The following is a 25,554-nucleotide window of genomic DNA, read 5'->3' on the forward strand; positions in this document are numbered from 1 at the left end:
AAGTAAGAGAATTGGAAATATAGAAATTTGGTAGGACTGAAATTCGGTTGTAAATAGGTTGGTAGGTTTTTCTCTAATTTTGGGTACAATCCACGCCATGCAATTTATACATCATGAAAAGCTTTAAAGATTCGGGCATGGCATATGTCATTTCTTTGACGTTATGTGAATCCGAGAACATATTGATCATACATTTTTAACCTATAAAGTCAAGTAAGTCTATCTATCTATCTACCAGTCATGTTCCAGCAGTTCCAGCTTTGGCTTAGGTTCTGTCATTTCAAGTCGGCTGTACACCCCGGGCTTATCTTTTCTACTTCCTGTATCATCTCTTTATAGAAGATCTCAGTCGCTCTGATCCCTTTGTATGAGTAAAGCCAAGTATTTTCAGATGGGGTTGGAACGCAACTTGACCAGTACTATATAAAACCCATTAGTTAGATCAGTCTCATTCATTCGTATGATATGTCGCAAAAGAACGAAGAAGTAGGTTTGAACAAAAGCAAGTCTTCTTCTATACTTGGTTTTTGCCATGTGTATGTAATGTTGGGTTGGGGAATCACTCACATCTTGACTACCTCCTTTCCAAGCACTTGCCGAAGTGATATTCCTAGCTGCTATTTTAGCACGTCTCGCATTGGCCAGGACCCAAATTATCAGAGAAATCAACTGCAGCGACATCTTGGTCTTGGCCTCTGATGCTAGGTTGGTGATTGTCAAACCTGGATTGACGTTGATGACACTGATGTTGAGGGATGCAAGTGGTTTGATCAATGATCGAGTGAGCATTTGAAGCAATAGCTAAACCACGGATCAGATCATTTCAGATCAGATTAGCTCAAATTTGCACGTAAAGTAGAGTAGACCAATTTTGAGTTGAATGGAGCTTGAAACTTGAATGTTTTTAACTCACTTTCGATTGAATATATACCGTCGCGGTAACATATTTCTCTTTGTCATTGAACGTTCCGATGATCGCTCTTCCATCATGACTTGGACTAGCGAGAGCACCCTCAATGATATCTTCCTTGGCGAATACATGAGCATCCGATCCGACGAACAGGACCTTAGGGTCAGAAGATCGTTTGAGTAAGGGGAGGAGTAGGCACGTTAATAAGAATGGTGCGAGGACGTTGACTTGGAATCTACAAAAAGTATAATCAGAAATCTATCGGCTATTACCATGATCACTCCAAATGCTACCATGGCAAGAGTATCGAGCTCACGTCCTTTCATATCCATCATCTGTAATTTGCATTGGAGCCTCTTCAAATCCAGGGTTGACCCTACATGTAGAACCAATTAATTAGCGAATCCATCCATATCCACAAACGATAACTGATAACAAACAAAAACTTATACTAGTAGTATATGCTGAGATTAGTGGACAGATGGAAATACTCACCCAGCATTATTGATCAACAAATCAATCTTATCATAAACCTTAATCTCCTCACTAAACTTCTTCACACTGGAAAGAGAAGCTAGATCGAGATATATCACCTTTCCCTGTAAGTCTGGATGGGTGGATTGGATCTCTTTTAAAAGCTTTTCACCGGCCGTTATGTTCCTCACAGCCAGAACGAGGTTACTTGGAGAGGCATCAGCGAGTTGTTTCGCTGCTTGAAGACCGATGCCTATGTCGAAAAGAATAACAAGGGAGATAAGTATATCAATCAATACAGTGGGATACACCCATAAGAGAAAATAAATGGATGGATGGATGGATGGATGGATGGAAAGATCGATGATCCACTCACCAGAGGTAGCACCTGTGATGACAACAGTTTTATCCTTCAGATAATCACCTTTAGGAGCAGGTGGGTAAGGGGTCCATTGTTCTCTGTAGAATGACCAGGGTACTTGTATAGTAGACATGCTTGGATAGTAATTGGTTTGTAGTGGATGCTGAACTGCTACATGATATCGAAATCGACATTATCCACGAATATATATATATATATATATATTCACATATGCTTGATCAGGTTGTCTTTCGATATGAGATTGATGGACATGTCCTTCGGTCTTGTTTCCTGACTCTTATCTTCTCGAGCATTCGTTCAAGTGTTGGCGGAACAACTGACGTCTTAACTCTGTGCCGAGAGAATGCGATGGTACTCATACGGTATGATGACCGTCGGTCATCAGGTCCAGGATTATTTGGTCGTACTTTACTGTACCCATTCATCCATTATGTACCCAACGAGGGGTAATTTACGTGCTTATGGATTCCTTCGTTCAATCACATACATCGCTCAACAATCCAACACCTTAACCCTAGCGGCGGCGTTGCATTCCATATCATTCTTCAATTTATTGCAGATCCGCTGTACATCCCGGACTGATCTTCTCCACCTCTTTCAACATCTCATCGTAAAACACCTGAGTGGCTGTATAACCCTTTCCAGAGTAGAGGAACACGTTCTCAGAAGCTGCTGGGACGCACCCAGACCAGTACTAAACGAAGATCAAGTCAAATACAAAACTTACAATCAGTATCGATTTTGCACCTGATGTAGGATAGGATGGATCGACTGAACTTACATCTTGACTACCGCCTTGCCAAGCTGTTGCGGAAGTTAGGTTTCTAGCTCCCTTGCTTGCTGTTCTGGCATTTACAACGAGCCAAAGTATCCCTACCATACCACTAAGAGATAATTTACGATTGAATTCTCTGCCTAGATTAGTCATCGCCAGACCAGGGTTGACGTTGATTATAGTGATATCTGGTAGGGCTTTGATCAAATTACGAGTGAGCATCTGAAGTAACAACTAGCTCGAGCATCGATTGCATCAGTATCAACGATCATCGATGCGATGAGAGGTGGAGCAAGCGGTAATGTATACGAGTACTGGAATGACTGATCAACTCACTTTGGATTCAAAGTACCTCGTCGGGTTGAAATACTTTTCCTCATCGTTATATGCGCGGAGGATGCTTTGACCGTTGTCGATGGAACTCTCAATAAGGTGAGAAGGAGCGATGTGATGTACCTCCGATCCAGTGAAGATCACTTTAGGATCAATCGATTTTTTAAGTAAAGGTAACAGTAAGAGTGTAGTAAGGAACGGGGATAGTACGTTGGTTTGGAATCTAAAAATGTTACAAACGATCAGCTCTGGTACAGGGCAGAATAGTTTACTGCAATACGAGTTCAATACTTGATCACTCACACTCTCTCGTATCCATCTTTCGTTGACTGATAAGGTCGTTTGTCGAAACTGGGATTGATCCTGACACAATACACCTCCGTCAGCTATGAAAACCACAATTGTTGAACAGGATAAACACTCACCCAGCATTGTTGATGAGTATATCGACCCTATCAAACACTTTGATTGCCTCTGAAAAATCTTTGATACTTTGTAAATCCATTAAATCGAGATACATGACGTTCCCTTTTAAACCAGGATGAGTTTTTTGGATTTGTTCCAACAGCTTTTCTCCAGCTTCGACCGATCTAACAGCGAAGATCAGTTGCTCGGGTGATGCTTCGGCGAATTGCTTGCTAGCTTCTAGACCAAGACCTGAGTTTTTGGATAAGGAGTGTCGTGGATCAGACGGACGAACGCACCAAGTATTCAAGATGGCAGAGGGTACGCACCTGAAGTAGCACCTGTGATGACTACGATTTTACCTTTAAGATAATCGCCTTCGGGAGCTGGGGGAAGAGCGCTCCATTGTCCGCGATAAAATGACCAGGGAAGACCGCCCGCCATCTTGCTTTGATTTGGTTTGGTTCGATTTGATTGTACTAATTTGAGTATGAATAATAGGTAGATTTTGGGAATTAGTTATATATACTTGTAAACGAGTGAGTGTGTCAGTGAAAGAATCGATGAGTTGAGCTTAGATGGGATGGCATGAGCATCGAGATACAACTCCTTATATATGCCATTCAGAGATTGCAACCCCGAGGTACGAGCATTTCCGATCAGCGATGTGTATGTGTGTGAATGGTGAGAGGTACGGTCATCCACTTCGGCGTGCTGAAGGGCATGGCTAATTATAGCTCGATACGATGGATACTCGTGTTGTTGTCTTCACAAGAAACCAAAGACGGACATTGAATGAAATCCATGATGAAGATCGACCAAGTAGATCACCGAGATGCCAAGAGCAATTTTAGTGGAGGTTCGGCGCAGAGAGTCAACTGGTGATGCTTATCAATGTTCAGCCCGGCCTGCCTCTTGAGTGAGCTTGTGCCACTTTGAAGAATACCGTAAATCTCCCTCCACGTGGCTCAAACACTCTCCCTCTGGCTCACTACTCAGCTCGGCGCGACGTATTTCAAAATTTCCAAAATTCAACTCGTCTCTCTTCTTCTTCTTTCTCTTTTCTTCATGGGCCCGGCTCGATCCTCTTCTCGTTAAGAGGCTCTCAGCACTATTCGACTGAATGGAAGCGTCCCCTCCCTCTTGAAAAGAGGTATGTCGGTTGACGTATATTTCCTGTCGACGGGAAGTTTTTTACGGCTTACACCCTCTAAAGATTCCTTCTCTCTTATTCTCGTCGGTTCCCCCATCTCACGATGGGGTCGAGCTGGCTATGGGAGATGGGAGAATGCGAACAACCGTTATTTCATATCCTTGCTTAATTAGATCGTCGATCTTTGAAGATTTGGGAGAAACCAACGGATTGACATTCCTTATAATTACCAAACCATTTTATAGTCATTGATTTCATGCAACTGCTGTGTAATGTTCATGTCCGATAGCGAGTATCGTCACTGTGGAAGACGTGGTGAACTAGTGATGCTCAATATCATGAAGGTTGAATGTTCTAAACTATCGTTCAAGCAAAACCAAAATCAAAATTTGTCGATTTGTTGAGTCCGGTAAATGACGCTTGAATCTTCTTACATCTCAATCTATCCCATCTTACTTTCCATTCCTACAAATCTCGCAAACATGAAATGACCTCTCGTGCCCGTCAATCTCTTTCCCTCCGACCCCTACTCCCTCCTCATGTCATATCTGCAAACCCGCCCTCGTTAACTCAGAGCTCCCCAAAACCACCACCGGCTATACCGTTCTTTCGTGATCCTGGACATACCGTACCTACCAAATGGTCTTTATACCGTCCCCTCCTGAGATGTACATCCTCATCAGACTTATCCTCGACAAGAAGAGAAATTAGGACAAGATGGAGGGAGACTCGAGGATTAGTGTCTGTTCCCAGAGTACGCTCGTTCTTAGCAGAATACTATGACCTTTTGACATACCTAACTTCGGACGATATCAGCCATAAGGAAGAAATTAGATTGTTAGAAGACATGTTGAAGGCGAAACATGATAAGCTCGATCTTGACCTTGAAATAGCTCAGGAAGCCAAACGACTTGAAGAAGATCAAAGGAGAACACGCAAATCCAAAATGACAGGATCATTCCATCGACCTACACTGTTCAACCCACCTTTACCTCGTCTAAAACCTCAGCCTATCTCTATAGGAAGTATGATTCACAATCGTCTACGAGCAAGGGAAAGACGCATAGAACGAAGAAGACTTTACGCGGGCTTATTAACGGATATGAAGTTAGAAGTTGGATTTTGGAAATCTGTTACTCCGTTAGAGAACCAAGATGATTGGAGTAAGAGTAAAGATCCGAGATCTCCTGGTGGATGGGATGGGATTATCAAGAATGAGTTGAAAGCTATGGATGATAGGTTTAGGAACGAGAATACTAGGGCGGAGATGGTGTTTGATGAGGGTTTGTTAGAACGGATAAGTAGAGCTAAGGAGAAGAAGGGGAGTTGGTGGAAGGGAGTCAAAGAGAGAGAAAAGGCTCAGAAGGGGGAAGAAGGGACATAAATGAATTACTTGAACGGTGTGAACGAGCATAGATTGGTGTATCATCGAATGGGAGAGATACATCGATACATGAGGATCACGTCGCCGACATACATGATATTGCTAAAAGATACAGTTGGTACAAAATACACAACGATCCTCAATTACGCTCCTGCTAGATCAGCAACCAAAGCAGCACCAACAGCTTGTAAAACCTCCATCGACGGCTCTTCACCGTCACCCTCTTCCCGCTCATCATCCTGGTCACCTTCAAGTGTACTTTCATCCGCAACATCTTCTTCTTCTTCTTCTTGATCATCCAAATCATCATCAACGTCATCCTCATCATCCGATCCATAATCGCCCAATGCCATCAACCCCTTCCCATCGATCTTAGCCTTCTTTGGACTTTCTACATTGTCTTTCTCACCATCAAGGCTTTCAATATTTCTCTTCCCCCAGCCAGAATCTTTCGATCTAAGTGCTATAGGTGGTTGAGACAATGGTACTACCACGAATTCACCTTGCTGTAGCCCTTCATCCCACTTGGTCTTCTCCATCAATTCGATAATTGGAAATTCCACCCAGCTCGTACCGCCCAAAGCTTCTGCGATAGGCTTCAGAGGATCGAGAGGCGAATAAAATAGTTTTTGACCTTTTGTATGGTCTGGTGCGGGCCGTGAAGGGGTGGATTGGAATGGAAGGACGTAGATGATATTGGACGAAGTTGAAGGTGGGGGTGTGAGTAGTGATGAGAGTGTGGGAAGGGATGATTTGTCGGCAGACGGAGACGAGAACAGTACTCTTGTATGGGCGATGGTCTTGGTTTGTGATGAAGATGGTGGGTCGAGTATACAAGTAGGAATAGTCAGGTGAATAGTGATATGTAACTGTTTCGTCCTATCACCAATAACGCAATCAGTATGCCATCTACTTCGATCCATGAGGAACAGACGAAACACGAAGCATTTGATTATTGTATGCACTAACCTTGGATTCCAACTTGACTGATTCAATTTCCTCCTTTCCATACCCATTGGCATATATTCCATATGACAACTATGACCCATCAACAATTCCCTCTTTAACAAATCTTTTTTCGTATTCCTCTTCTTGACAATCTTACCATCTTTCCTCTTCTCCGTATGCGTATGCTTCGAGGGTTTTTTCGTAGCATTTACCATCTCGTGATAACCTACATTCTCACCCCACTGAGTTACTTTCCTTCTACCTTCTTCTAACCATTTATAATCATCTGACCAAGCTCCTTGACCGTATGCCGTAAGCGGTACGAAACTTGTTGGATCTCTTACACCAGAGCAATCATCTACAGCCTTATGTTTCTTCGAACATTCCAGTGAACAGGATCGCTTGGAACATCTTGGACAAGTATATTTGGGTTGGGGGGAAGAACAGGAAGAGCATTTGGTTGGATCTACACGTGGTACTGTAGGTTTGATGATGGGAGCGGCAGGGGCAGTGGGCGTGGGAAGGATGGTAGATGGTTTGGAGGGACCGCCTAGGGAAGGAATAAAGTTCGGTCGAGGTGGGAGAGGGTGATTCATCTTGATTGTACTGTACTGCACGGGTGGACAGCTGTTGACGAGGAGGTGAAGGCAAATTAGGTGGTCAGGTCGAGGTTGGATCTGAAAAATCTTGTCTGTTGTCAACGCAACTGTAACTTCTTGACAGGTACAAAAGATCCGAGCGGTGATGGCCGCCACTTACACACTGCGATCTGTTCCTGGGAAGGAATGGTTGGTGAAGTCGAAGTTGATCATCTACTTGTGTCACAACGAATGTAACATCGACATCTACCATCAGATCGTAAAAGTGCGCATCAGATCGAATTCGTCCTCGACTTGAGATATTCATGATTGAATCGGTACCTCTTCATTCGCCGTCCATCATGTCAAATGCATCCTTCCACCATCTGATCCATCCTTTTGGTGAATTGCTGAACTACCATCAAGCCATAATTAATTTGCTCTCGGATCTTCCTTTTACACACACGCTGAAGGGAACGATGAGAAGGGTCTGTGCACTGTCGAGAAGGAGGTCATAAATCACTGTACCTACAGCCAGGATTCTTGTATCGGTCGTACCGAGATTCGCGCATGTCAGATCCTGATCAATGATGGTAGTCAACCTAACCAACCTTTCGGTACTGATACCGCGAGACTAAAATTGTTTCAAACCTCAAGCCCTTCCTTTTGCTCCAGATTACCGCAATGTTGCCTCTTCTCTCGTAAGACTGATGGGCTCAGTTACTCAGCTGATCGTACTGTTTAAATCGATGGAGATGGAGATGGCGTTGGACGGTCTGAGCTTCGTGGTTGGAATATGGACTAGATCCTGATGGATGTGTGAATCGGTATCTCTTAGCTAGAACTGAGTATATATTGATGGTAGGTGAGACTGTCAATAAAAAGTTGAGAATAACCCCAATACAGTCTACCTCACTAACTGAGAGAGGACACTCTTCATAAACAATAATAAAGAACAGAGCAGAAAACCAATATATCCTATCATCGAAGCATATCCAATTGAGCATCTTAACATAATGTCAGGCCAATCAAGTTTAGCTTACCCAGAAATGGTGAGTGTTCTTGCCAGTACCAAGTCAACTCTCGATCCGAGGTTGATGTCTTTCGCTGATTGGATTGGCTCGATATGGTGAATTGTAGAGAGAACTGTTCGAAAGGAATGATAAATGGGCAGCAGGAGTTCGTAAACGTGATCCGGGGGTGAGTGTTTATTCAAATTATGAAATTGAGTCTGGATGATTGATATTGATGTCTGTGGAATTTTCAATAGTTCTTTTCTAAACATTATCCAGGTCAAAGACCCGAAATCCTCTGGATAGGATGTAAGTACAATCACACCCACCTTCTCTCCTCTTTCATGTCGATGTCGTACGAACAAGTATGGCTAGTTGGCTTATTGGTTTATATGTCTACGGAATGTACAGGCTCTGACGCTCGTGTACCCGAAACCACCATTATGGGATGTCAACCTGGTGATATATTTGTTCACCGTAATATCGCCAAGTGAGTGATCGTAATCGCGATTGTTTAATCTACCTTACCGTTGACAGTATCCATCAAGCAATAATCGATCGATCGATCGATCTATATACTGATATACATGATTTGATTAACTTGCATAGCCTTTACTCCCCTCAAGATGATTCGTTAAACGCAGTTATGATGATTGCCTTACTGAATTTCAAGGTCAAACATATCGTAGTCACTGTGAGTCACTTACCCTAAACCCTTTTGTCTATGTCCATCATTTCCTGGACAACCGTATACTGCATAAATGCAATTTGGCTGATGGTGATATCATTTCTATAGGGTCACACGAATTGCGTAGGATGTCAAACAGCTTTAAACGTCTCCTTACTTCCCACGTCCAAAGCAGTTACACCTTTACAGCGATACGTCGAACCTCTTGCTACCCTCTCAAGAACGTTATTTGTCGATAAACGACCACCAAGTTTGGATTTGTTAGTTGAAGAAAATGTTTTGCAACAGGTTAAGAATCTGGCCGAGTGTGACGTTATCAAGAATGTACGTTTTGGTCGTTGCTTCATTGTTATTAAAAGCAAGACGAATGCTGATATTGCTATTTCGTGTAGGACTGGAAAAGAAGAGGTACGGATGGTGTGAGGGTTCATGGATGGGTGTACCACCTCGAAGATGTGAGCAGAGTTTCTTGTTTCACTATAATATCTACTTCCAATGACGAGTCGATTTGATCCCTCCCTTTCTGGAAGATCGTGTGCTGATCGTACTTCTCACATAGGGTACCATCCGAGATTTGAATTGTTCGATCGGTCCACCCGGACATACTCCAGGGCAACGAATGGTGAACAATTATTTCTAAGCTGGGCGTACATTGAATGGGGTTTTTTTTTGGATTCGTATTTAATAAAGTAGAAAAGAAAAGATAAACGCGTCTGAAAAGGTTCTGTTCGGTTCCAGGCTTGGGTCGATCAATGCATATAGTATATCTTTTGAGTTTAAACACTTGTATGCATGAAGTTTTAGATGATCATCAAGTAGTTCAAGTATAATCAAAGAAGAGTAGAAACCCTCAGCAGTAATTTTAGATATCGCTCCCTGCGTTGAAATACCCTTTAGATGACCGATGTCAGGCGGTCAGGTAAATCAAGCTAGCGATGAAGAAATTCAATAGCATCACTGGGTAGAAATGAAGTAGAATAAAAACAAAAAATAAAATCAGATGTGTGGGCGATTTTATTTCTTGATCATAGGAATAAAGAAGGGAAAAAAAGGTTATGTATGTGATAGCTCAAGACACAGAGTAAGCCCCATCGAGTTACCTATTCCCCTTGACCACTTCTAACGAACTAGTGGGTATGAATAGGCAATCGTATGACTATAAACTATGAGCGCATACTTTCATCTTCCCCATGATCGTACTCTTTCTCAAATCATCTATCAAATCCTACGGCTCATATCTTCGCCTGATAGGTAGATGACTTGAGATAGAAACAATCATACCATATTATTTTAGACCCGATATCACCACTTTTCAAAAAAGTTCGGACTGGAAACCGTACACATCTCGAGAAGTGGATCGAACAATATCGTTTAAATAGTCTAAAATCCTCCATCCGCCCAAATAGAAACCATACCGTCTTTTCGACCCATCCAATATACCTATATGATTTAAGATCGAGGAGGGTAGAAGGGTTATTCTCACAGTACTTAGATATGAGCCCTTTCGGAACCACCTCTATCCTCCTCTGAGATCTAAAATCAGGTAATAGGTTGAAAGTCTAGTAGGACGAATTTCCACAGGGGTTGAAAGAAGGTTCTGTAGGTATGATCTAAATATGAGGAAGAGGCTCCGGGGACTTTCACCCACAGTATGATTGAGTGTGATGGAGCACCCTTTACAAAAGAGGTCTATCTGTACGTGAACTGCGATTACGATTCTTGTGCTTGAGCTATGAAGAAGGGAAAGAGAAAAGAAGAAAGAGAGACTAAAGTTGAAAATTTGGTTGTGCATAGGAATAGCTCGTGAGGTGTCTTAGGTGATTAAAGGGGGGTGAGAAATAATTTTGTTGAGGATCAAGTTAACAAGTGGAGGTGGTCCCGATTGAATCCGATGATGAGCTGATGGAAAGATCGTCAAAATAAAGAGGATGGTGATGATCTACGTTAATTCAGTATCCATATAGTGATAATTAAGACTGCATACACACCATCACGAGCTCACTGAATAAGCACAAATGGCAGAGACAAGACCCAGAAAAGCTTTGATCATAGGTGCAGGACCTGTCGGTGCCCTCACCGCTTTGAGTTTACATCGTAGAGGATGGGAAGTGGAAGTCTGGGAATCGCGCGATGGTGAGTCTTGCCCTCTGCTTACACCGATAATGTCAGGTTGACCCGGGATGTTCTGTATCTTAGATCCAAGAGGGAAAGATGCTGCTCCTAGCAATCTACGATCGATCAATTTGGCCATCTCTTCAAGGGGTCTAGAAGCTCTGAGGAGTGTTGATCCGTCGTTAGGTAAGCTGCGCGATAACAATCGATCATTGAGCTGCAAGCTTACATGCTAGGATAGCCGAGCAATTTCAGAAAGAAGCTATACCGATGAAAGGCCGTATGATCCATCATGTAGATGGTAAACAAGAATCACAGATTTACGATCCAATAAATGGACAGGTAAGCTGTACCCTGGCTGCCCATCTCTGCGGATATACAATAGCTTACCCACTTCCTCGAATCGTCCTTTAATCGTGCAGTGCATTAACTCGATCGGTCGACCCTTACTTAATCAACGATTAGTAGAATCACTACCTGCTCAAATAAAAATCCGATTCCAGACTAAATTATCTCGAGTGGATTTAAATCATCGAATCGCCTATGGATATCGTGCAGAGAAGGAGAAGAAGGACGTTGTAACTGGTGAAGAACATGATGATGGACGGATCGCTGGTGGGAATAGCGAAAAGGGAAAAACGGAATCGAAAGAAGATGAGCATGGGACGAAATTCGATTTGATCATTGGATGTGATGGTAGTTGGTCGAAAGTCAGAACTTCAATGATGAGGATGGATAGGTAAGCTTGTCTAAACAAACGAACTGTGTTCGGTGGAGATAACTGATGTGATCCGGTATGATAACGCAGGATCGACTTCTCACAATCTTTCATACCGCATGCTTATATCGAGCTTCACATGCCTGCTGATCCATCCAAACCAGGTGGTTATGCTATTGACAAAAATCATTTACATATATGGCCAAGACATTCTTTCATGTTGATTGGACTACCGAACAAAGTCCGTCTCAATTTCGTACTTGAGATATTCAGTCGTAATGCTGATTCATGTTTATCATTCAGGACGGTTCATTTACCCTCACCCTCTTCATCCCCTTCCCTTCTCTTTCTACGCTCAGCTCGAGAGAAGCAGCCAGTCGATTCTTCATCGAACATTTCCCTTCAGCGGTACAAATCGTAGGAGAGAAGAAGTTATTGGATGATTTCATGAATAATCCCAGAGGTAATTTGGTCACGATCAATGTGAGTCAGCTGGAGATTATACGTTTACCTACCGAAGAGAGTCTAAGCTGATCCTGAGCCTGCATAGTGCACCCCTTCGGCATGGTCATCTCATGCGTTATTACTAGGTGATGCTTCTCACAGTATGGTACCGTGAGTTCACTTACTATCCCCACCATTGTCACTGGTTTAGGTACTGAAGGTGATGGCAGATTCTACGGTCAAGGTCTGAATTGCGGCCTTGAGGATGTCAGAGTACTCAATTCCGTATTGGAGGAACACAAGATATCATCCACGACCTCCCTAGAATTGGGGGAAACAGATAAAGATCTTGAATTGGCACTCAAGGCTTACTCGGTGGAGAGACAGGCGGATCTGAAAGCTATCTGTGAATTGGCTTTGCAGAATTAGTAAGTGTAGTTAAAATCTCAACATGGTTTCTTCTGGAGTCAAAGTGGTTTATCACTATCTGTCCTTTTGATATTGGTTGATACAACAACTGATATTCCAACTTTGATTTCAGCACCGAAATGCGTTCTCACGTCTTATCTCCCTTACATCACATTCGACGATTCCTAGATTCCTTCCTCACCCGTATAATCCCCTCGAGATCCAAGGAATTACATTTATCGCTGACCGACCCGTTCCCCACGACGAAAGTAAGAGGTTGGACGAGCTTGTATGAAATGGTCACTTTCCGACCGGACGTGCCTTACTCCGAAGCATTGAGGAAAGAAAGACAGCAGAAGGAGATTATGCGTTGGACTGGGTATGTCTCGGGGTTGGTGGGGCTTGGTGGTGTAGGGTTGGTGGGATTGAAATTGGTGAGGAAGTGGTTGGATAGGAAGTAAGTTTGTTGGAGGCCGTATGTGTATGTATTTTGTCGTCGTCTTGCCCATTGTACAGTTCGTTAAATCAGCTACAAGCTGGACGATCACAGCAGAAAGCCCGTGCACACTCGTGAAGATGGGATATAACGATGGAATTGATTGCATTGCAAACAATCTGGACGGGTCACACACATTCCACATCGAACTCATCAACAGGCCCCTACGATTATGATTGACAGAAGGAGTGAGCGAGAGTCTACATACTCTCCGGCTCTTCACAGTAATACCAATATTGCGAAGTCGATGAGGAATCTTTAGAAATGTCCTTGGTCGTGTCACCACTTCTGCCGGAGGAAGGTGATCCAGGCGGATCTATTTGGCTGAAAAGCAACAACAAGCGTACAGACGTCAGGGACGAGTGGTCGTTGAGAATCAATATGCTCACCGTTCGTTTTCTTGAGTCTGAGCAGTTGTGTAGTCAAAGCAGGCAAAATCCCTGACTTTGGGAGCATCAGAGGCTGCCGAGGTGGAAGTGACAGTGGGATCGTCAGGCATAATAATGAGTTGCGTTAATGGATACTGTATTGGATGGCTTGATATTTAATGTGCATCGTTCTTGATATCTTCGGGCCTTTATATAGCCATATGACATCCAGTACGAGGGATCGGCTGCATGCTTAATCACACCCTTTGATAAAAGGGGTAACAATGGATCTGCCAGTTCAGACACGATAATAAATGGATGATATCATGCACTTCTTCCCATTCGTCCTTTGGGTAACTTGCTTGCACATTTCTTTCACACCTTTCGTAGTGTGCGTCACCACTCATAACCTTTCACATTCTTCGTCATTTTGCACCGTGGTGCATTGTTGTTTGATTTTGTCCAAAGACACGTGAAACAATAGGATTTCACGAGTAGCATCCGAACTGAAAGCAGGAGGTCATCAGTGCACTCGAAGTTGACTGGTTCTTCGCTCATGACTTGGCAGTGCAGCGCATCATCGTCCATTACACAGCATCATATTCAAAAAGAACAATACTGTACTGCACATAAATTTTACATAGTGTATCTTCGCGCGCATGCACAGTATGTCCGCGTCGCCTGAGATTGAAGTTAATTCCAAGCGCCCTCTACACCGTTATCCGGTCCGTGCCATTCGAATTCTTCTCTGTCGTTTACGATAACATGTTAGCATCGATCACGAAAAGGTGGTCAACAAATCACGACAGTACGTACGCGGTAGAAGTATTGTTACTCAACATCGACATGAAGTTAGGGGCATTGCTGCTGGGGCTGGTGCTGCGTGTGTCAGTATCGGTACTTTGATCATTTCCTGATTGATCGTCATTATCGGTGGAAGAAGTATTATAGGTATCGGAAGAGGAAGACATCTTTGAAGATTAGATAAAACGAACTTGGCAAAGGGGATGAGTAGGATTATGCCTGTAAGTACAATGATCAGTTGCGTTGCGTTGCGTTGCAAAGACAGAGAGGAGATCAGTATCTGTACTAATGAACTTTATACTGATCAGGTTGTCGCTTTAGTGCAACTTGATTCTTACTCAGTTATCGACATTAGCGCACCTGATGTCATGCATGATACACGACAAAGGTCCACAGAAAATCGTCCATTGAAGGCCTGTTAGTTCGACAGTAAGTCATCAAAAGGAGGTATCGCCAGTAGAATGTTCTGATACATTGGATCACACACATATATTGTCATAGTCACAAAGGATTGCCTGCCACGATTGACCCATTGATCAAGACTTGTCATCATGACTGTCAGTCCACGAGTACACGATGCTTCCTATGACATCGCTCCTTGAAATTATCCTATCGGCCGTTGTACTGTAGTTCCCTTGTTCCTGAGCCCCGAAAAAGGCCAGACCGAAGGTTAGTTTGTAAGTGGGTACTCAACCACCCGTGGGGTCGAGCATTCCTGGTTTTTTTTTTTTGTTTGTCATCCAACCAGACCAAAGGATCGAGAAGAAACCCTCATGATCATGGCGGGGCTACTAACAAGGCAGTGTCGCTTACACGTTTGTAGGGCGGTGACGTTTAGTATCGTCAAATCCCCTAGAATCGGTCGACTCGAAAGAGACTTGATCACTGGGGCGACATGGGTGTAAGATGGGAAAATGACGCAGGCAGAGTACAAAAAACCTGTTGTTTTTCAGGTTATCATAAGGTATGATTTCGTGCTTAGTCGAGGATTCCCAATCGTTTAATGAAAGTTGGGAATTTTGGATGACTGTTGAAATTTTTGTTATCCGTTCCCAACTTTGGATGATACGCCGGACCGCGGGCCGAGAGGGGAACAGGTCGACTACGGGCCGCACGTCATTTTCCAGGGTGAGATTACACCTTATTTTAGCATGTTAGCTCGAATCCCACTAGGATCACTTTTGCCGCAATTTGATTTTATAAAGATTGAAAAAGTGGTATCCATCTCCATCTCAACCTCAACGACTCATACCAAACATTGTACATATCTATTGTACATCAAGGAGCACCGGTCACTGCTCACCACCTGGTCCACAACCCATCGGTCGACGCTCAACCATACAGCTAGTAAATTGGAAGGTCCATACCTGATCCGATACCTTTTCAACGACATCCATCTTCACGATCCTTTGTTCGATCGTACAGACTATTCCTCTTTTCTATATCTCTCAAACTCAACCATTCGATTCCCGTCTATCAAAGGAGCTTGACATCCTTTGTTCAAATCCAGAAGCGAATCGATCACGCACGTGCGTCAATAACATCCACACCGCTACATAAATCCCTCATCTACCTATATCTTCTATCCTATAATCACCGACCCATCACACAATGTATCGAGGTCGATCATTCATGCCCGGAAGAAGGGCACTTGTCCTCTCCACCGCCACCGTAGCTGTCGGATCAGCTTACCTCCTCGCTCGACCCGCATATGCCGATTCCAACCCTGTCCCAGTCTACAAGAAACGACCTGGACCATTATGGTCACCCCCCTCGCGAGCTCAGATGCTCGAACATCTCCGTACATCCGGTGTCTACGTACATCGAACTTCAGACGGTGCACCTGAACCCGGAGCGGTGTTGAAGAAGGATGAGGCCGAATCGGAAGGTGAAGATGTGTTTGATTTGTTGATTGTAGGTGGAGGTGCTACAGGTGCTGGTACAGCGTTAGACGCCGCCAGTAGAGGGTTGAAAGTCGCTTGTGTGGAAAGAGACGATTTCGCAAGTGGTACTTCATCAAAATCAACTAAATTGGTACATGGTGGTGTACGATATTTGCAAAAAGCAATCTTCGAATTAGATTATGAACAATGGAAATTGGTCAAGGAAGCTTTGAAGGAAAGAAGAGTTTTCCTGGAAACCGCTCCTCATCTTTCTAGCATGCTCCCTATCCTCCTACCCATCTACACATGGTGGCAACTCCCTTACTACTATGCCGGTTGTAAGCTCTACGATATCCTCGCTGGTAAGGAGAATATGGAAAGTGCATACTGGATGGGTAAAGGTAAAGCGATGGAGGCTTTCCCTATGTTGAAATCGGATGGTTTAGTCGGTGGTGTTGTCTACTATGATGGTGAGTTAGTCTTCAGCGTCATGGATATCTGACTGACACTAACGCTGATACCTCTCCAGGTCAACACAACGATTCTCGAATGAACATTTCCCTTGTCATGACCGCCGTGCAACACGGTGCTATCATGGCCAACCACGTCGAAGTCACTGCTCTACACAAGCGACCAGACCCATCGCGAGGTGGTGAAGAGAGAATCTACGCTGCTTCAGTCAAAGATCGAATGACCGGTGAGGAGTGGAAAGTCCGATGTCGAGGTGTCATCAATGCTACTGGACCATTCAGTGATGGTGTACGAAAACTTGATGAACCAACTACCAAAGAGATCGTTGCCCCTTCCGCTGGTGTACACATCACTCTCCCCAACTATTACGGTCCCAAGACTATGGGTCTCTTGGATCCCGCTACCTCGGATGGCCGAGTTATCTTCTTCTTACCATGGCAAGGAAATGTCATTGCCGGTACCACCGATTCCCCCACCACTGTCTCTCAGAATCCCATTCCTGCCGAGAAGGAGATTCAATGGATCCTCGACGAAGTTAGAAACTATTTATCACCCGATGTCAAGGTCAGACGAGGTGATGTGCTTTCCGCCTGGTCAGGTATCAGACCTTTGGTCATGGACCCTGCCGCCAAGAACACCCAATCGCTTGTTAGAAACCACATGATCAACATCAGTAAAGGTGGTTTGTTGACCATTGCTGGTGGTAAATGGACAACTTAGTGAGTCCGATACATACACCTTAGCTCACGAGATAACACTGCTAACCTGATTTGTAGCCGAGCGATGGCAGAGGAAACCGTTGACGCTGCTGTCAAGGAATACGGCCTCAAACCCAACGGCCCAAGTACGACTGAACACATCAAGCTTGTCGGTGGACACGCATGGAGCAAGACCATGTACATCAAGCTTATCCAGCAATTCGGTCTTGAGACCGAGGTCGCTAAGCACTTGTCTGAATCTTATGGTGATCGAGCTTGGACAGTCGCATCTATGGCTGCTACCACTGGTGAGTTACACGCAGGCGGTAGATGTGCATGGCACTAACGGTACCTCATAGGCTTGTCATGGCCCCTTCACGGTGTCCGATTCTCACCTTTATATCCATACATCGAAGCTGAAGCTCGATACGCTGTTCGATGCGAGTACGCTCTGACCGCTGTCGACTTCATCGCCCGAAGAACCAGAATGTCATTCTTGAACGTTCAAGTCACTTTGGAAACGTTACCTCGAGTGATCGATATCATGGGTGAAGAATTGGGTTGGGACAGAGCAAAGAAAGAAACTGAATTTGATAATGCCGTTGAATTTTTGAAATCTATGGGATTACCTGAAGTAAGTCCAAGTCGAAGCCAAGCAAAGATTGAAGAGCGAATAACAGTACCTCATGATCAAGAAAACAAGCTGATCAAGGAACCTGAAACTGAACAGCAAGCTACAAAGATCAAACTCGCAGATGTAGCTAAATCTCACGGTAATATCGGTACTCTCGGTTTGGCCAACAGTGAAGATGCCAAATTATACGCTAGAGCTCAATTCACACCTGATGAAGTTAGTAACTTGAAGAGACAGTTCGAGGAATTTGACTTTGTGAGTGTTCTCTTTCTCCTTATCGCAAAAACTCCCATCACACTTTGTTGTAGGATGATACTGACGATGATATTGTCATTAGGACCACGACCAACATATCACCAAAGATGATCTCATCCACGCTATGGCCAACATGGGCTATGATGCATCCACCGAATTGGCTGATAGTATCTTGAGAGAAGTCGATTTCGGTAGGAAAGGATTCGTCGATTTCCAAGATTACCTTGATGTGAGTTTTCATTTCTTTTCGGATATACATACCAACAGCCGTGTATCAGATGCTGACGTTTAATTCTTCCATTTCTTGCAGATCGCCGCTGGTCTTAAAGAACTTTCACTCGAATCCGCTTTCACCCACTTGGCTCAATTAGATTCATCTCGAAAGATTGGTGAAAAGGCTCAGATCGGTCCTCATGCTGATGATGCCAGCTCGCAGAGGGATACAAGAAGGAAGATCCCAGTTGAGAGATCAGGTGGTGGTACATAAGTGAGGCGAGTCGAGAGTTGAGGAAAGGAATGGTGTTTTGCATGATCTATTTGTGTATATACATGAGAAAACTTTGTTAAGAAGGGATGTTATCTTTTCTGTGGACGGATCTGTTATCTTGGATATTATGATATGTTGTTTCTTTGATCTGAAGGAGTAAAGGAGTGAAGGATCAGGAAAGAAGATCAGGTATCTTATAGAAGTAATAATGCATCATTTTCAATATATCTGACATATACGAAACACCTTCATCGTGCATTCATTCAACAGTTTCTCGCACTTTCTCCGCTCTACATTCTATTTGTCATAGTCCATCTACCACCTACATCAGAAGAATGCGCCTGGTGAAAAAAAAAAAAACATCACTGATCAGTAAACGCAAAATATACGTATTATCTGAAGAATACAACTCACTCATGCTACTCAATTGTCTATAAACGTCTGAACCCAACCTCAATCGGAGTGTACTAGCAAACTGAATCAAACATTGTGATTGATGTTTCAGCAAGTTCAATTGGATCAATCTCGAATGATCACCATAAGGTGAATTCTTCAAGTTTTGAGATAAGAGGTGCAAACATTTCATGGTGGTTATGATAATTTCGTCGAGGTTTGAGATGACAGGTTGATCAAGGATATCACGGAAGTTTTGAGCGTATTTCGATATCGACGAGGAATCTGCGTCGAGTGGTAATAACTGAGTGGACTTGAATGTCTAATCAGAGGTATCAGTATAATTCCATGCTTGTACATATACATAGGACCTGATGGCTCACCTCTAAAGCTAGATCAGGTCTATTTTCATTGAATTGTTTTAGACCCAATTTCAATTTCAACAAAACCTCCAAAGTGTCCCAATGCAATTTCGATACCCTCGTTCTCTTTGTGAAATCATTCTCATAGACGTCGTGTACTTTCAAAGCTAACGCGTAGATATCGTTGGTTCCTCCAAATGCTCCCGATAGACCAATGGTGTTTTCAGTGTTGGTTGAACCAACATCCACGCTTGACGATTGACCTAACGATTGTCCAAGAGATCGATTGACGTTCTCTACTACTTTATCGTACGATCCAGCCAGGTGGTACAGTTCGATCGAGTCGATTAAAGATGAATCCAAAGATGATTGTTCAGCTGCATTGAGAACCACTTGCTTGAGGTAATCTTGCTCGTCAACCAGCTTCAACAATTTCAAGTCTTTCTCGATTATTCCAACTTCTTTCGTACCATCCGATCTGACACTTCCGAGTAGTTTGGACCACGATCTAGAAGATAGGACGATATCTCGGACTAATTCCAGACTCAGTTGTTTCTGTTTCTGTCCGATGGCAGGGTTAGGCGAATCGCTCGATAAGGCTACCAAATAGGCGTATTGTAAGGCAGTTTGAGGTTCTAATCGGAAGAAGGGCGAGATGTACTGTTTGATCAATCGAGGAAAGTTTAGGTAGGATACGTCGGAATCGTCGGTAATTACTGTTTACTCTTGTCAGCACATCTCTTTTCTCTCTTGCACTCTAGATCATGAGTTAAGAGACTGCTTACTCACACAAATCTGCCTCTTCACCCTTGGAAGGCACACGTAATAGACCGTAGTATGCCAGTGCAATGGCAAAATGAACCGCATCAGTCTTGAGTTGTGGTTTCGTATACAAATACGCAATAGCCTAAACAATAAAATCGGGTATTAGCGCGGAACGGTATAAGGAAGCCATAAAGTAGACTTACCTTCTCGAACTGCGCAGTGAATAACAACAGGTTGAACCAGCTCAATGGCTTTGTACCGTTCGAATCGAATTTATCATTTCCAAATTTGAGTACCAATTTACCCAAATCAATCAGATCATACTGTTCTTGAGGTGAATCCGAGTCCTTTTGCGATTCTCGAACTAAACTCAATTGGTACCACATCCAATCTTCAGTTGTCGAAGCTACTTTGACTGATTTCCTGTTCAGTTCGAATCTGCCTATCAACTTGTACAAGGCATATTTGAATTGATCGACATTGGGGTTATTCCTTATATGAGCGTTGAAATCGTTGTATAGTTGATCACGCTGAGATTTAGGTAATCGTCTTTCAGAGGACGATAAAGCCGTTTTGAATGCTCCTGGGAAAGTCCAGTCGTCTCGGGAGATGTGTTGTTGATTCTCAGCGATCAAAGTGAGAGCTTCATCGAGATAGCCACATCGAACTAGGTAGTATAATTGGGCCCACAGAAGGGATCCGTTCACGGTCTGAAAATTGGTTTGTCAGCTTGAATGGGCGTGGGCCTAGGAGATCAGCTCACCTCGGGTCTATAAGCCTCTCTAGATTCCTTTGATCTCAAAGTGACGTCGACAAACGCTCTAATCTTGTTTCTGATACCTGGAACACCTCCCAAAGCAGCTTCTTTAGGGTTCTTGGCAATAGTTTCCTCGACATGTCGTTCAAAGCTACAACAATAATAAGCGATTTTGGGCTTCGTTAATGTGGAGACTCCACTTACTCTCGCTCCAAGAATCGCCTCCCACCGACAACCAATCTTCCTCGTAACAAAGCAGCGTGATTGGAGCGTTGATCACCTAGGTAGGCAACTGCATACTGTCTTTCCTGGACGGGTTCACCGGGTGCGTAAGCAGGTTCCGCAGAGGTTGAAGCGTAATCTGCTGAATCGCGCAAGGAAGGTTCATGAGTAAGATGAGCGAGGATGTGATAGGAAGCGGGCAAAAGCGGGTGTTTCTGCGGCAACGAAGTGAGCTAAAATGCAAAGTGGATTTGAGAAAAGACACTTACCGAGTCGCCTTTGACAGTCTCTTCTAGAGCTTGACAAAGCTCGAAAGGTTCTTTACGCAATCTGCGTTGGTTGAGTTCCCCAATCACACGTTCGTACCTGACCATCTTGGTATGCATGACCAAGCCGCCTTCTCTTGATTCGGAAGTGGATTTACCCAGTTGAGATTGAGCCATTGGGAACTAGACGAGCGATCAAGTCAGCCCAGTGTTTCCATTCTGATGATAGATAGACTTACTCTTCTTGTACTTGCTCCTAGAGCACTTTTACCAAGAATCGACCCAGACAAGGCACCATTGGATGATCCGACAAGACCAGCGATCTCCTCATCCGTCACTCCGAGTTCATCTTGTAGTACTCTGGCTTTTTCTAACTCCCAATTCTGGAGGATACGTTGTTGGAATTGCTTTTGGAAGGAGTTTATCGTCTAATCATCATTGATATATCAGCCCATGCTCAGATATCCCATAAAGAAAGGTGCAATTGCAGGTAAAGTACTTCTGCGTGTGGAACAGGGGATTCGCTGAACTCACTCGTTGCCTCTGAACTTCGATTCCACCTAAAATCACCATCTCGTGCCAATTCCTACCCCATGCTCCTATATCACCATCGCCAATCCCATACGAAGGACCGATATCCCCCAAAGGCTCTAATCTGTGTTGCTGAGGTTGTCTCCTTCTCTTCGGTCGAGTGGAAGGCTCGGCAGCGTCGGGCAGTTGGGCGATGTTGTGAGTGAGTTGAGAAGTGTTAACTCCGAGGTTAGAGAGTAAGTTGAATCTGCAGTAAAATCAAGATCAGCATCAAAGTCATGAGCTCCTCAATCTATATACATTCAAACCGGGGGATTTTCAGTTCAGATCGAATCAATCTCTTCCTTCTGATTACATTCTGACTGCTCTAGACTTGTTGGGATGGTTTATATCGGACGAATTGACTCACCCTTCCCCTTTCTCATTCCTTCCCTTTTTGCCCCTCCCAGCAACAGCCTCACTCATTCTCTCAATATCATCGATCCCAAATCTGATCTGAGGTAATTCGGAATCATAGTCAACTTCGTTCAGTGAATTCGCTTGAGCCAACAAAGATGACAATGTGGTATTGGCTGGTGGTCTGGCTGAAGTGGAACCCCCAAGACCACCGAAGCCTGTTGATCTGGTTGAGCTGTTCATGATGCGATGATCACCCGTGATGATTATGGGCTGGAGTGAAAAAGCAGAAGAAGATGGATGAACATATTCTTGAAATATTGACCTTTCGATAGACCGTCCAAGTTGATGAACGCGCCTTCAGCAAGGTGTTTAAACCTGCCACATTGCCAAATACCGTTTGTACCAAGGCCAATATGGGTTATATCTCCGGCTGCGTGTGGGTGTATGGGGTATCCAGGGTGAGTCCCACGTGGGATGTGTGAGTGGGTGTCCATTTGCGGTTGAGTCCGGTACTTGTATTTATCTCTTCCTATAACGTACACAGCAAGAGGAGAGTGAGAGTGAGAAAGTGAGATCACCTGTCTATCCACATTCACAAATCCAACTCCACCATAACATACACGACCATACTCCATCATCATCAATTACCTCTTATATCAATCCTTTCATTCTCATACTATCACCATCACACAGCAGCACAAGACGACAGAAGGTCGACATGGCAGGTCCTCATTACGATTTGTAAGTTGATTTCACTCCACTGCCCAACAAGACGGAGAGACGTGTATGAGAGACTACGCGTTCATCAAATGACAATAATAAATACTTAAACCTTGTGGGGGAAAATGCTGATTGTTCACTGACGTTGACACTCTTCGATATGATAGTTTGATCAAATTACTTCTCATTGGTGATTCAGGTATGTCCTGGCCTATTTAGTCCCATTCCGTCACGCTCAACGTTTTCCTGATTCTGGACTACCGATACTGACATACTTGGGTGTTTCACAGGTGTCGGTAAATCATGTCTACTCCTTAGGTTCTGTGATGATGCGTGGACACCATCTTTCATCACTACCATCGGTGAGTCATACTTCCCGACAACGTACGAGTGCAAGGTAGAGAGAGAGGAACAGTGTGGGATGGTCAAAGGGATAACGTGTGGAATGAGATTATCGCTGGTGGCAATCAATGAACCGAAAGAAAAGAGATATTCGATCCATATATTCATACGTGCTGGTATGTCGAAATCTCATGCTAATAGTGTTGTTGTTACCTTATAGGTATCGATTTCAAGATCAGGACTATCGAACTAGACGGAAAGAGAATCAAATTACAGATCGTAAGTCTTATTTTGTGATTCAGCATCTCCTTGTTATACCATGCTCCACAATCTATTCATATGATCATTTTGCTGATGATAAATGCTTTTCGTTCAATCAGTGGGATACAGCCGGTACGTTGCCCCTCTCTCGGCCTCTTATCCATCCTCAGGCTTATAGTCACTTTGTCAAACTTCCCCTCATCGTCGAAATATCTGGTCCTGAAGTTATATGCTAATTCATATACTGTCAACAGGTCAAGAACGATTCAGGACTATTACAACAGCTTATTACAGAGGTGCTATGGGTATTTTGTTGGTGTATGACGTTACAGATGAGAAATCATTCAACAGTGAGTTGAATTCTCCTAATGGATCACGCGTATATCACAGAATTCTCTGTGGAGGAGGGCAGTCATAGTGGAATTTGAAGCTTCCTTGTCACAGTGACAATCACTGCGTTGTTATCGGAGGGTTTATCCCTTTATGTTTGTACTGACCATACTCCCTCCCACTAGACATCCGAACTTGGCATGCCAACATCGAACAACACGCTTCACCGGGAGTCAACAAGATCTTGATTGGTAACAAATGCGATTGGGATGAGAAGCGAGTCGTAACGCTCGAACAAGGTCGTGCTTTGGCCGATGAATTCGGATTGAGATTTTTGGAAACTTCAGCTAAGGCGAATGAAGGTGTAGAAGAGGCTTTCTTCACTCTTGCCAGGTGAGTTGAGTGAATCGTAATTCTCGTAGAGGCAAGGTCGGACGACGCGAGTGCTTCGTTTGTTGGCGGACAAGGGTTGTTGGGATGACCTGAGAGATTTATGGGTAGGGGAAGGAGCAGAATGGTCAATGACGATGTTCCGAGTGAATGAGGAAATTATCATGCCAGACGAAGACAAGGAATATCTCTGGACTGCCATTACCATGATGAAGAAATTTCGCTGAACTTTGCCCCCTTGTCTCGCAGAGACATCAAGACCCGACTGATCGACTCTCAACCTCAAGAAGCTGCACCTGTATCTCTCGGAGCCGATCGACGAGGTGTGGACGTCAACAAGCAATCTAGTACATCGCAAGGTGGATGTTGCAGTTAAGTATTGAGCGTTGGCAGTGAGGAAAAACGTAAATTTAGAGGGCAAGAGCTTAGAGGGTCTTGAAGAATGTCAAGTCAGGAAAGATTGGATCCTTCCAAACCGTTTCTATTCACTTTATTCGCTTTGGCCCTCCAACCAATTCATCATCCATTCTTTCTTTTTTCCATTTTTTTCACTTTCATACTAAAACCTGTATTGTATGCGGAAGAATCTATCCTATTTACTATTTTATATACGATTTCTCTTCTTTGAGTTCTTAGTCTATGCCATCATCTCTATCACATACCAAGACCAATACACATATCACGTACTTTCCTGTCAGGATAACCTTGAATTCGTGAATCATCCTGATGATCACGATGGGTATTTGAATTTCTGTGATTTCTCTTACGAGCAAATGTCAAATACATGAGATCAACAGTCAGTTAAGCGAGAGTCAACCTCAAGTACTCTGAAACTGTTTCATGTGGTCCCAGCCGTGAACCTCGCGTGATGAGATTTACATGATGGGACAGATGAGAAATTGAAAAAAAAGAGAGAGATGATGTTAAAAGGTGAAATAACATGTCTTCGTGCCTCATACGGAATCGCCGATACCCATCACGACCCATTGTCAAGC

At 43.8% G+C, this 25,554-nt stretch overlaps 11 protein-coding genes across 11 annotated transcripts; 5 read left to right on the plus strand and 6 right to left on the minus strand.

The window, feature by feature from the left end:
* Positions 1 to 275: 275 nt before the first annotated feature.
* Positions 276 to 1,878, minus strand: V865_007348 (uncharacterized protein; the record flags this gene model as incomplete). Its single annotated transcript, XM_066231096.1, has 6 exons — positions 276 to 419; positions 568 to 801; positions 914 to 1,145; positions 1,227 to 1,286; positions 1,406 to 1,637; positions 1,761 to 1,878. The coding sequence occupies 6 exons, from the start codon at positions 1,876 to 1,878 to the stop codon at positions 276 to 278; spliced, it is 1,020 nt and encodes a 339-aa protein (XP_066087193.1).
* Positions 1,879 to 2,316: 438 nt separating this feature from the next.
* Positions 2,317 to 3,723, minus strand: V865_007349 (uncharacterized protein; the record flags this gene model as incomplete). The annotated part of the gene is made up of 6 exons (XM_066231097.1): positions 2,317 to 2,460; positions 2,548 to 2,775; positions 2,878 to 3,097; positions 3,178 to 3,237; positions 3,300 to 3,531; positions 3,609 to 3,723. The coding sequence occupies 6 exons, from the start codon at positions 3,721 to 3,723 to the stop codon at positions 2,317 to 2,319; spliced, it is 999 nt and encodes a 332-aa protein (XP_066087194.1).
* A 1,196-nt stretch (positions 3,724 to 4,919) lies between these two features.
* On the plus strand, positions 4,920 to 5,816 carry V865_007350 (uncharacterized protein; the record flags this gene model as incomplete). The annotated part of the gene is made up of 1 exon (XM_066231098.1): positions 4,920 to 5,816. The coding sequence occupies one exon, from the start codon at positions 4,920 to 4,922 to the stop codon at positions 5,814 to 5,816; it is 897 nt and encodes a 298-aa protein (XP_066087195.1).
* A 143-nt stretch (positions 5,817 to 5,959) lies between these two features.
* On the minus strand, positions 5,960 to 7,360 carry V865_007351 (uncharacterized protein; the record flags this gene model as incomplete). Its single annotated transcript, XM_066231099.1, has 2 exons — positions 5,960 to 6,695; positions 6,786 to 7,360. The coding sequence occupies 2 exons, from the start codon at positions 7,358 to 7,360 to the stop codon at positions 5,960 to 5,962; spliced, it is 1,311 nt and encodes a 436-aa protein (XP_066087196.1).
* Positions 7,361 to 8,358: 998 nt separating this feature from the next.
* Positions 8,359 to 9,683, plus strand: V865_007352 (uncharacterized protein; the record flags this gene model as incomplete). The annotated part of the gene is made up of 8 exons (XM_066231100.1): positions 8,359 to 8,394; positions 8,483 to 8,542; positions 8,613 to 8,664; positions 8,767 to 8,845; positions 8,965 to 9,049; positions 9,152 to 9,367; positions 9,436 to 9,498; positions 9,603 to 9,683. The coding sequence occupies 8 exons, from the start codon at positions 8,359 to 8,361 to the stop codon at positions 9,681 to 9,683; spliced, it is 672 nt and encodes a 223-aa protein (XP_066087197.1).
* Positions 9,684 to 11,058: 1,375 nt separating this feature from the next.
* On the plus strand, positions 11,059 to 13,186 carry V865_007353 (kynurenine 3-monooxygenase; the record flags this gene model as incomplete). Its single annotated transcript, XM_066231101.1, has 9 exons — positions 11,059 to 11,176; positions 11,240 to 11,341; positions 11,397 to 11,497; positions 11,578 to 11,894; positions 11,964 to 12,114; positions 12,177 to 12,356; positions 12,424 to 12,488; positions 12,548 to 12,745; positions 12,859 to 13,186. The coding sequence occupies 9 exons, from the start codon at positions 11,059 to 11,061 to the stop codon at positions 13,184 to 13,186; spliced, it is 1,560 nt and encodes a 519-aa protein (XP_066087198.1).
* A 235-nt stretch (positions 13,187 to 13,421) lies between these two features.
* On the minus strand, positions 13,422 to 13,720 carry V865_007354 (uncharacterized protein; the record flags this gene model as incomplete). Its single annotated transcript, XM_066231102.1, has 2 exons — positions 13,422 to 13,545; positions 13,611 to 13,720. 2 exons carry the CDS (start codon positions 13,718 to 13,720, stop codon positions 13,422 to 13,424), a joined length of 234 nt encoding a protein of 77 aa, XP_066087199.1.
* A 562-nt stretch (positions 13,721 to 14,282) lies between these two features.
* Positions 14,283 to 14,560, minus strand: V865_007355 (uncharacterized protein; the record flags this gene model as incomplete). Its single annotated transcript, XM_066231103.1, has 2 exons — positions 14,283 to 14,337; positions 14,406 to 14,560. The coding sequence occupies 2 exons, from the start codon at positions 14,558 to 14,560 to the stop codon at positions 14,283 to 14,285; spliced, it is 210 nt and encodes a 69-aa protein (XP_066087200.1).
* A 1,444-nt stretch (positions 14,561 to 16,004) lies between these two features.
* V865_007356 (uncharacterized protein) lies at positions 16,005 to 18,821 on the plus strand (the record flags this gene model as incomplete). Its single annotated transcript, XM_066231104.1, has 7 exons — positions 16,005 to 16,746; positions 16,806 to 17,466; positions 17,524 to 17,753; positions 17,805 to 18,079; positions 18,176 to 18,334; positions 18,417 to 18,563; positions 18,645 to 18,821. 7 exons carry the CDS (start codon positions 16,005 to 16,007, stop codon positions 18,819 to 18,821), a joined length of 2,391 nt encoding a protein of 796 aa, XP_066087201.1.
* Positions 18,822 to 19,148: 327 nt separating this feature from the next.
* Positions 19,149 to 22,756, minus strand: V865_007357 (uncharacterized protein; the record flags this gene model as incomplete). Its single annotated transcript, XM_066231105.1, has 11 exons — positions 19,149 to 19,162; positions 19,236 to 19,536; positions 19,598 to 20,292; positions 20,366 to 20,483; positions 20,545 to 21,051; positions 21,105 to 21,249; positions 21,303 to 21,535; positions 21,590 to 21,769; positions 21,826 to 22,014; positions 22,121 to 22,364; positions 22,527 to 22,756. The coding sequence occupies 11 exons, from the start codon at positions 22,754 to 22,756 to the stop codon at positions 19,149 to 19,151; spliced, it is 2,856 nt and encodes a 951-aa protein (XP_066087202.1).
* Positions 22,757 to 23,234: 478 nt separating this feature from the next.
* V865_007358 (GTP-binding protein ypt2) lies at positions 23,235 to 24,935 on the plus strand (the record flags this gene model as incomplete). The annotated part of the gene is made up of 8 exons (XM_066231106.1): positions 23,235 to 23,257; positions 23,404 to 23,435; positions 23,527 to 23,598; positions 23,799 to 23,857; positions 23,959 to 23,971; positions 24,094 to 24,189; positions 24,355 to 24,562; positions 24,809 to 24,935. The coding sequence occupies 8 exons, from the start codon at positions 23,235 to 23,237 to the stop codon at positions 24,933 to 24,935; spliced, it is 630 nt and encodes a 209-aa protein (XP_066087203.1).
* Between the last annotated feature and the right edge of the window lie 619 nt (positions 24,936 to 25,554).

Source organism: Kwoniella europaea, chromosome 2 (assembly GCF_036810445.1).
Source record: "Kwoniella europaea PYCC6329 chromosome 2, complete sequence".
In the NCBI taxonomy this organism is placed as follows: Eukaryota; Fungi; Basidiomycota; class Tremellomycetes; order Tremellales; family Cryptococcaceae; genus Kwoniella; species Kwoniella europaea.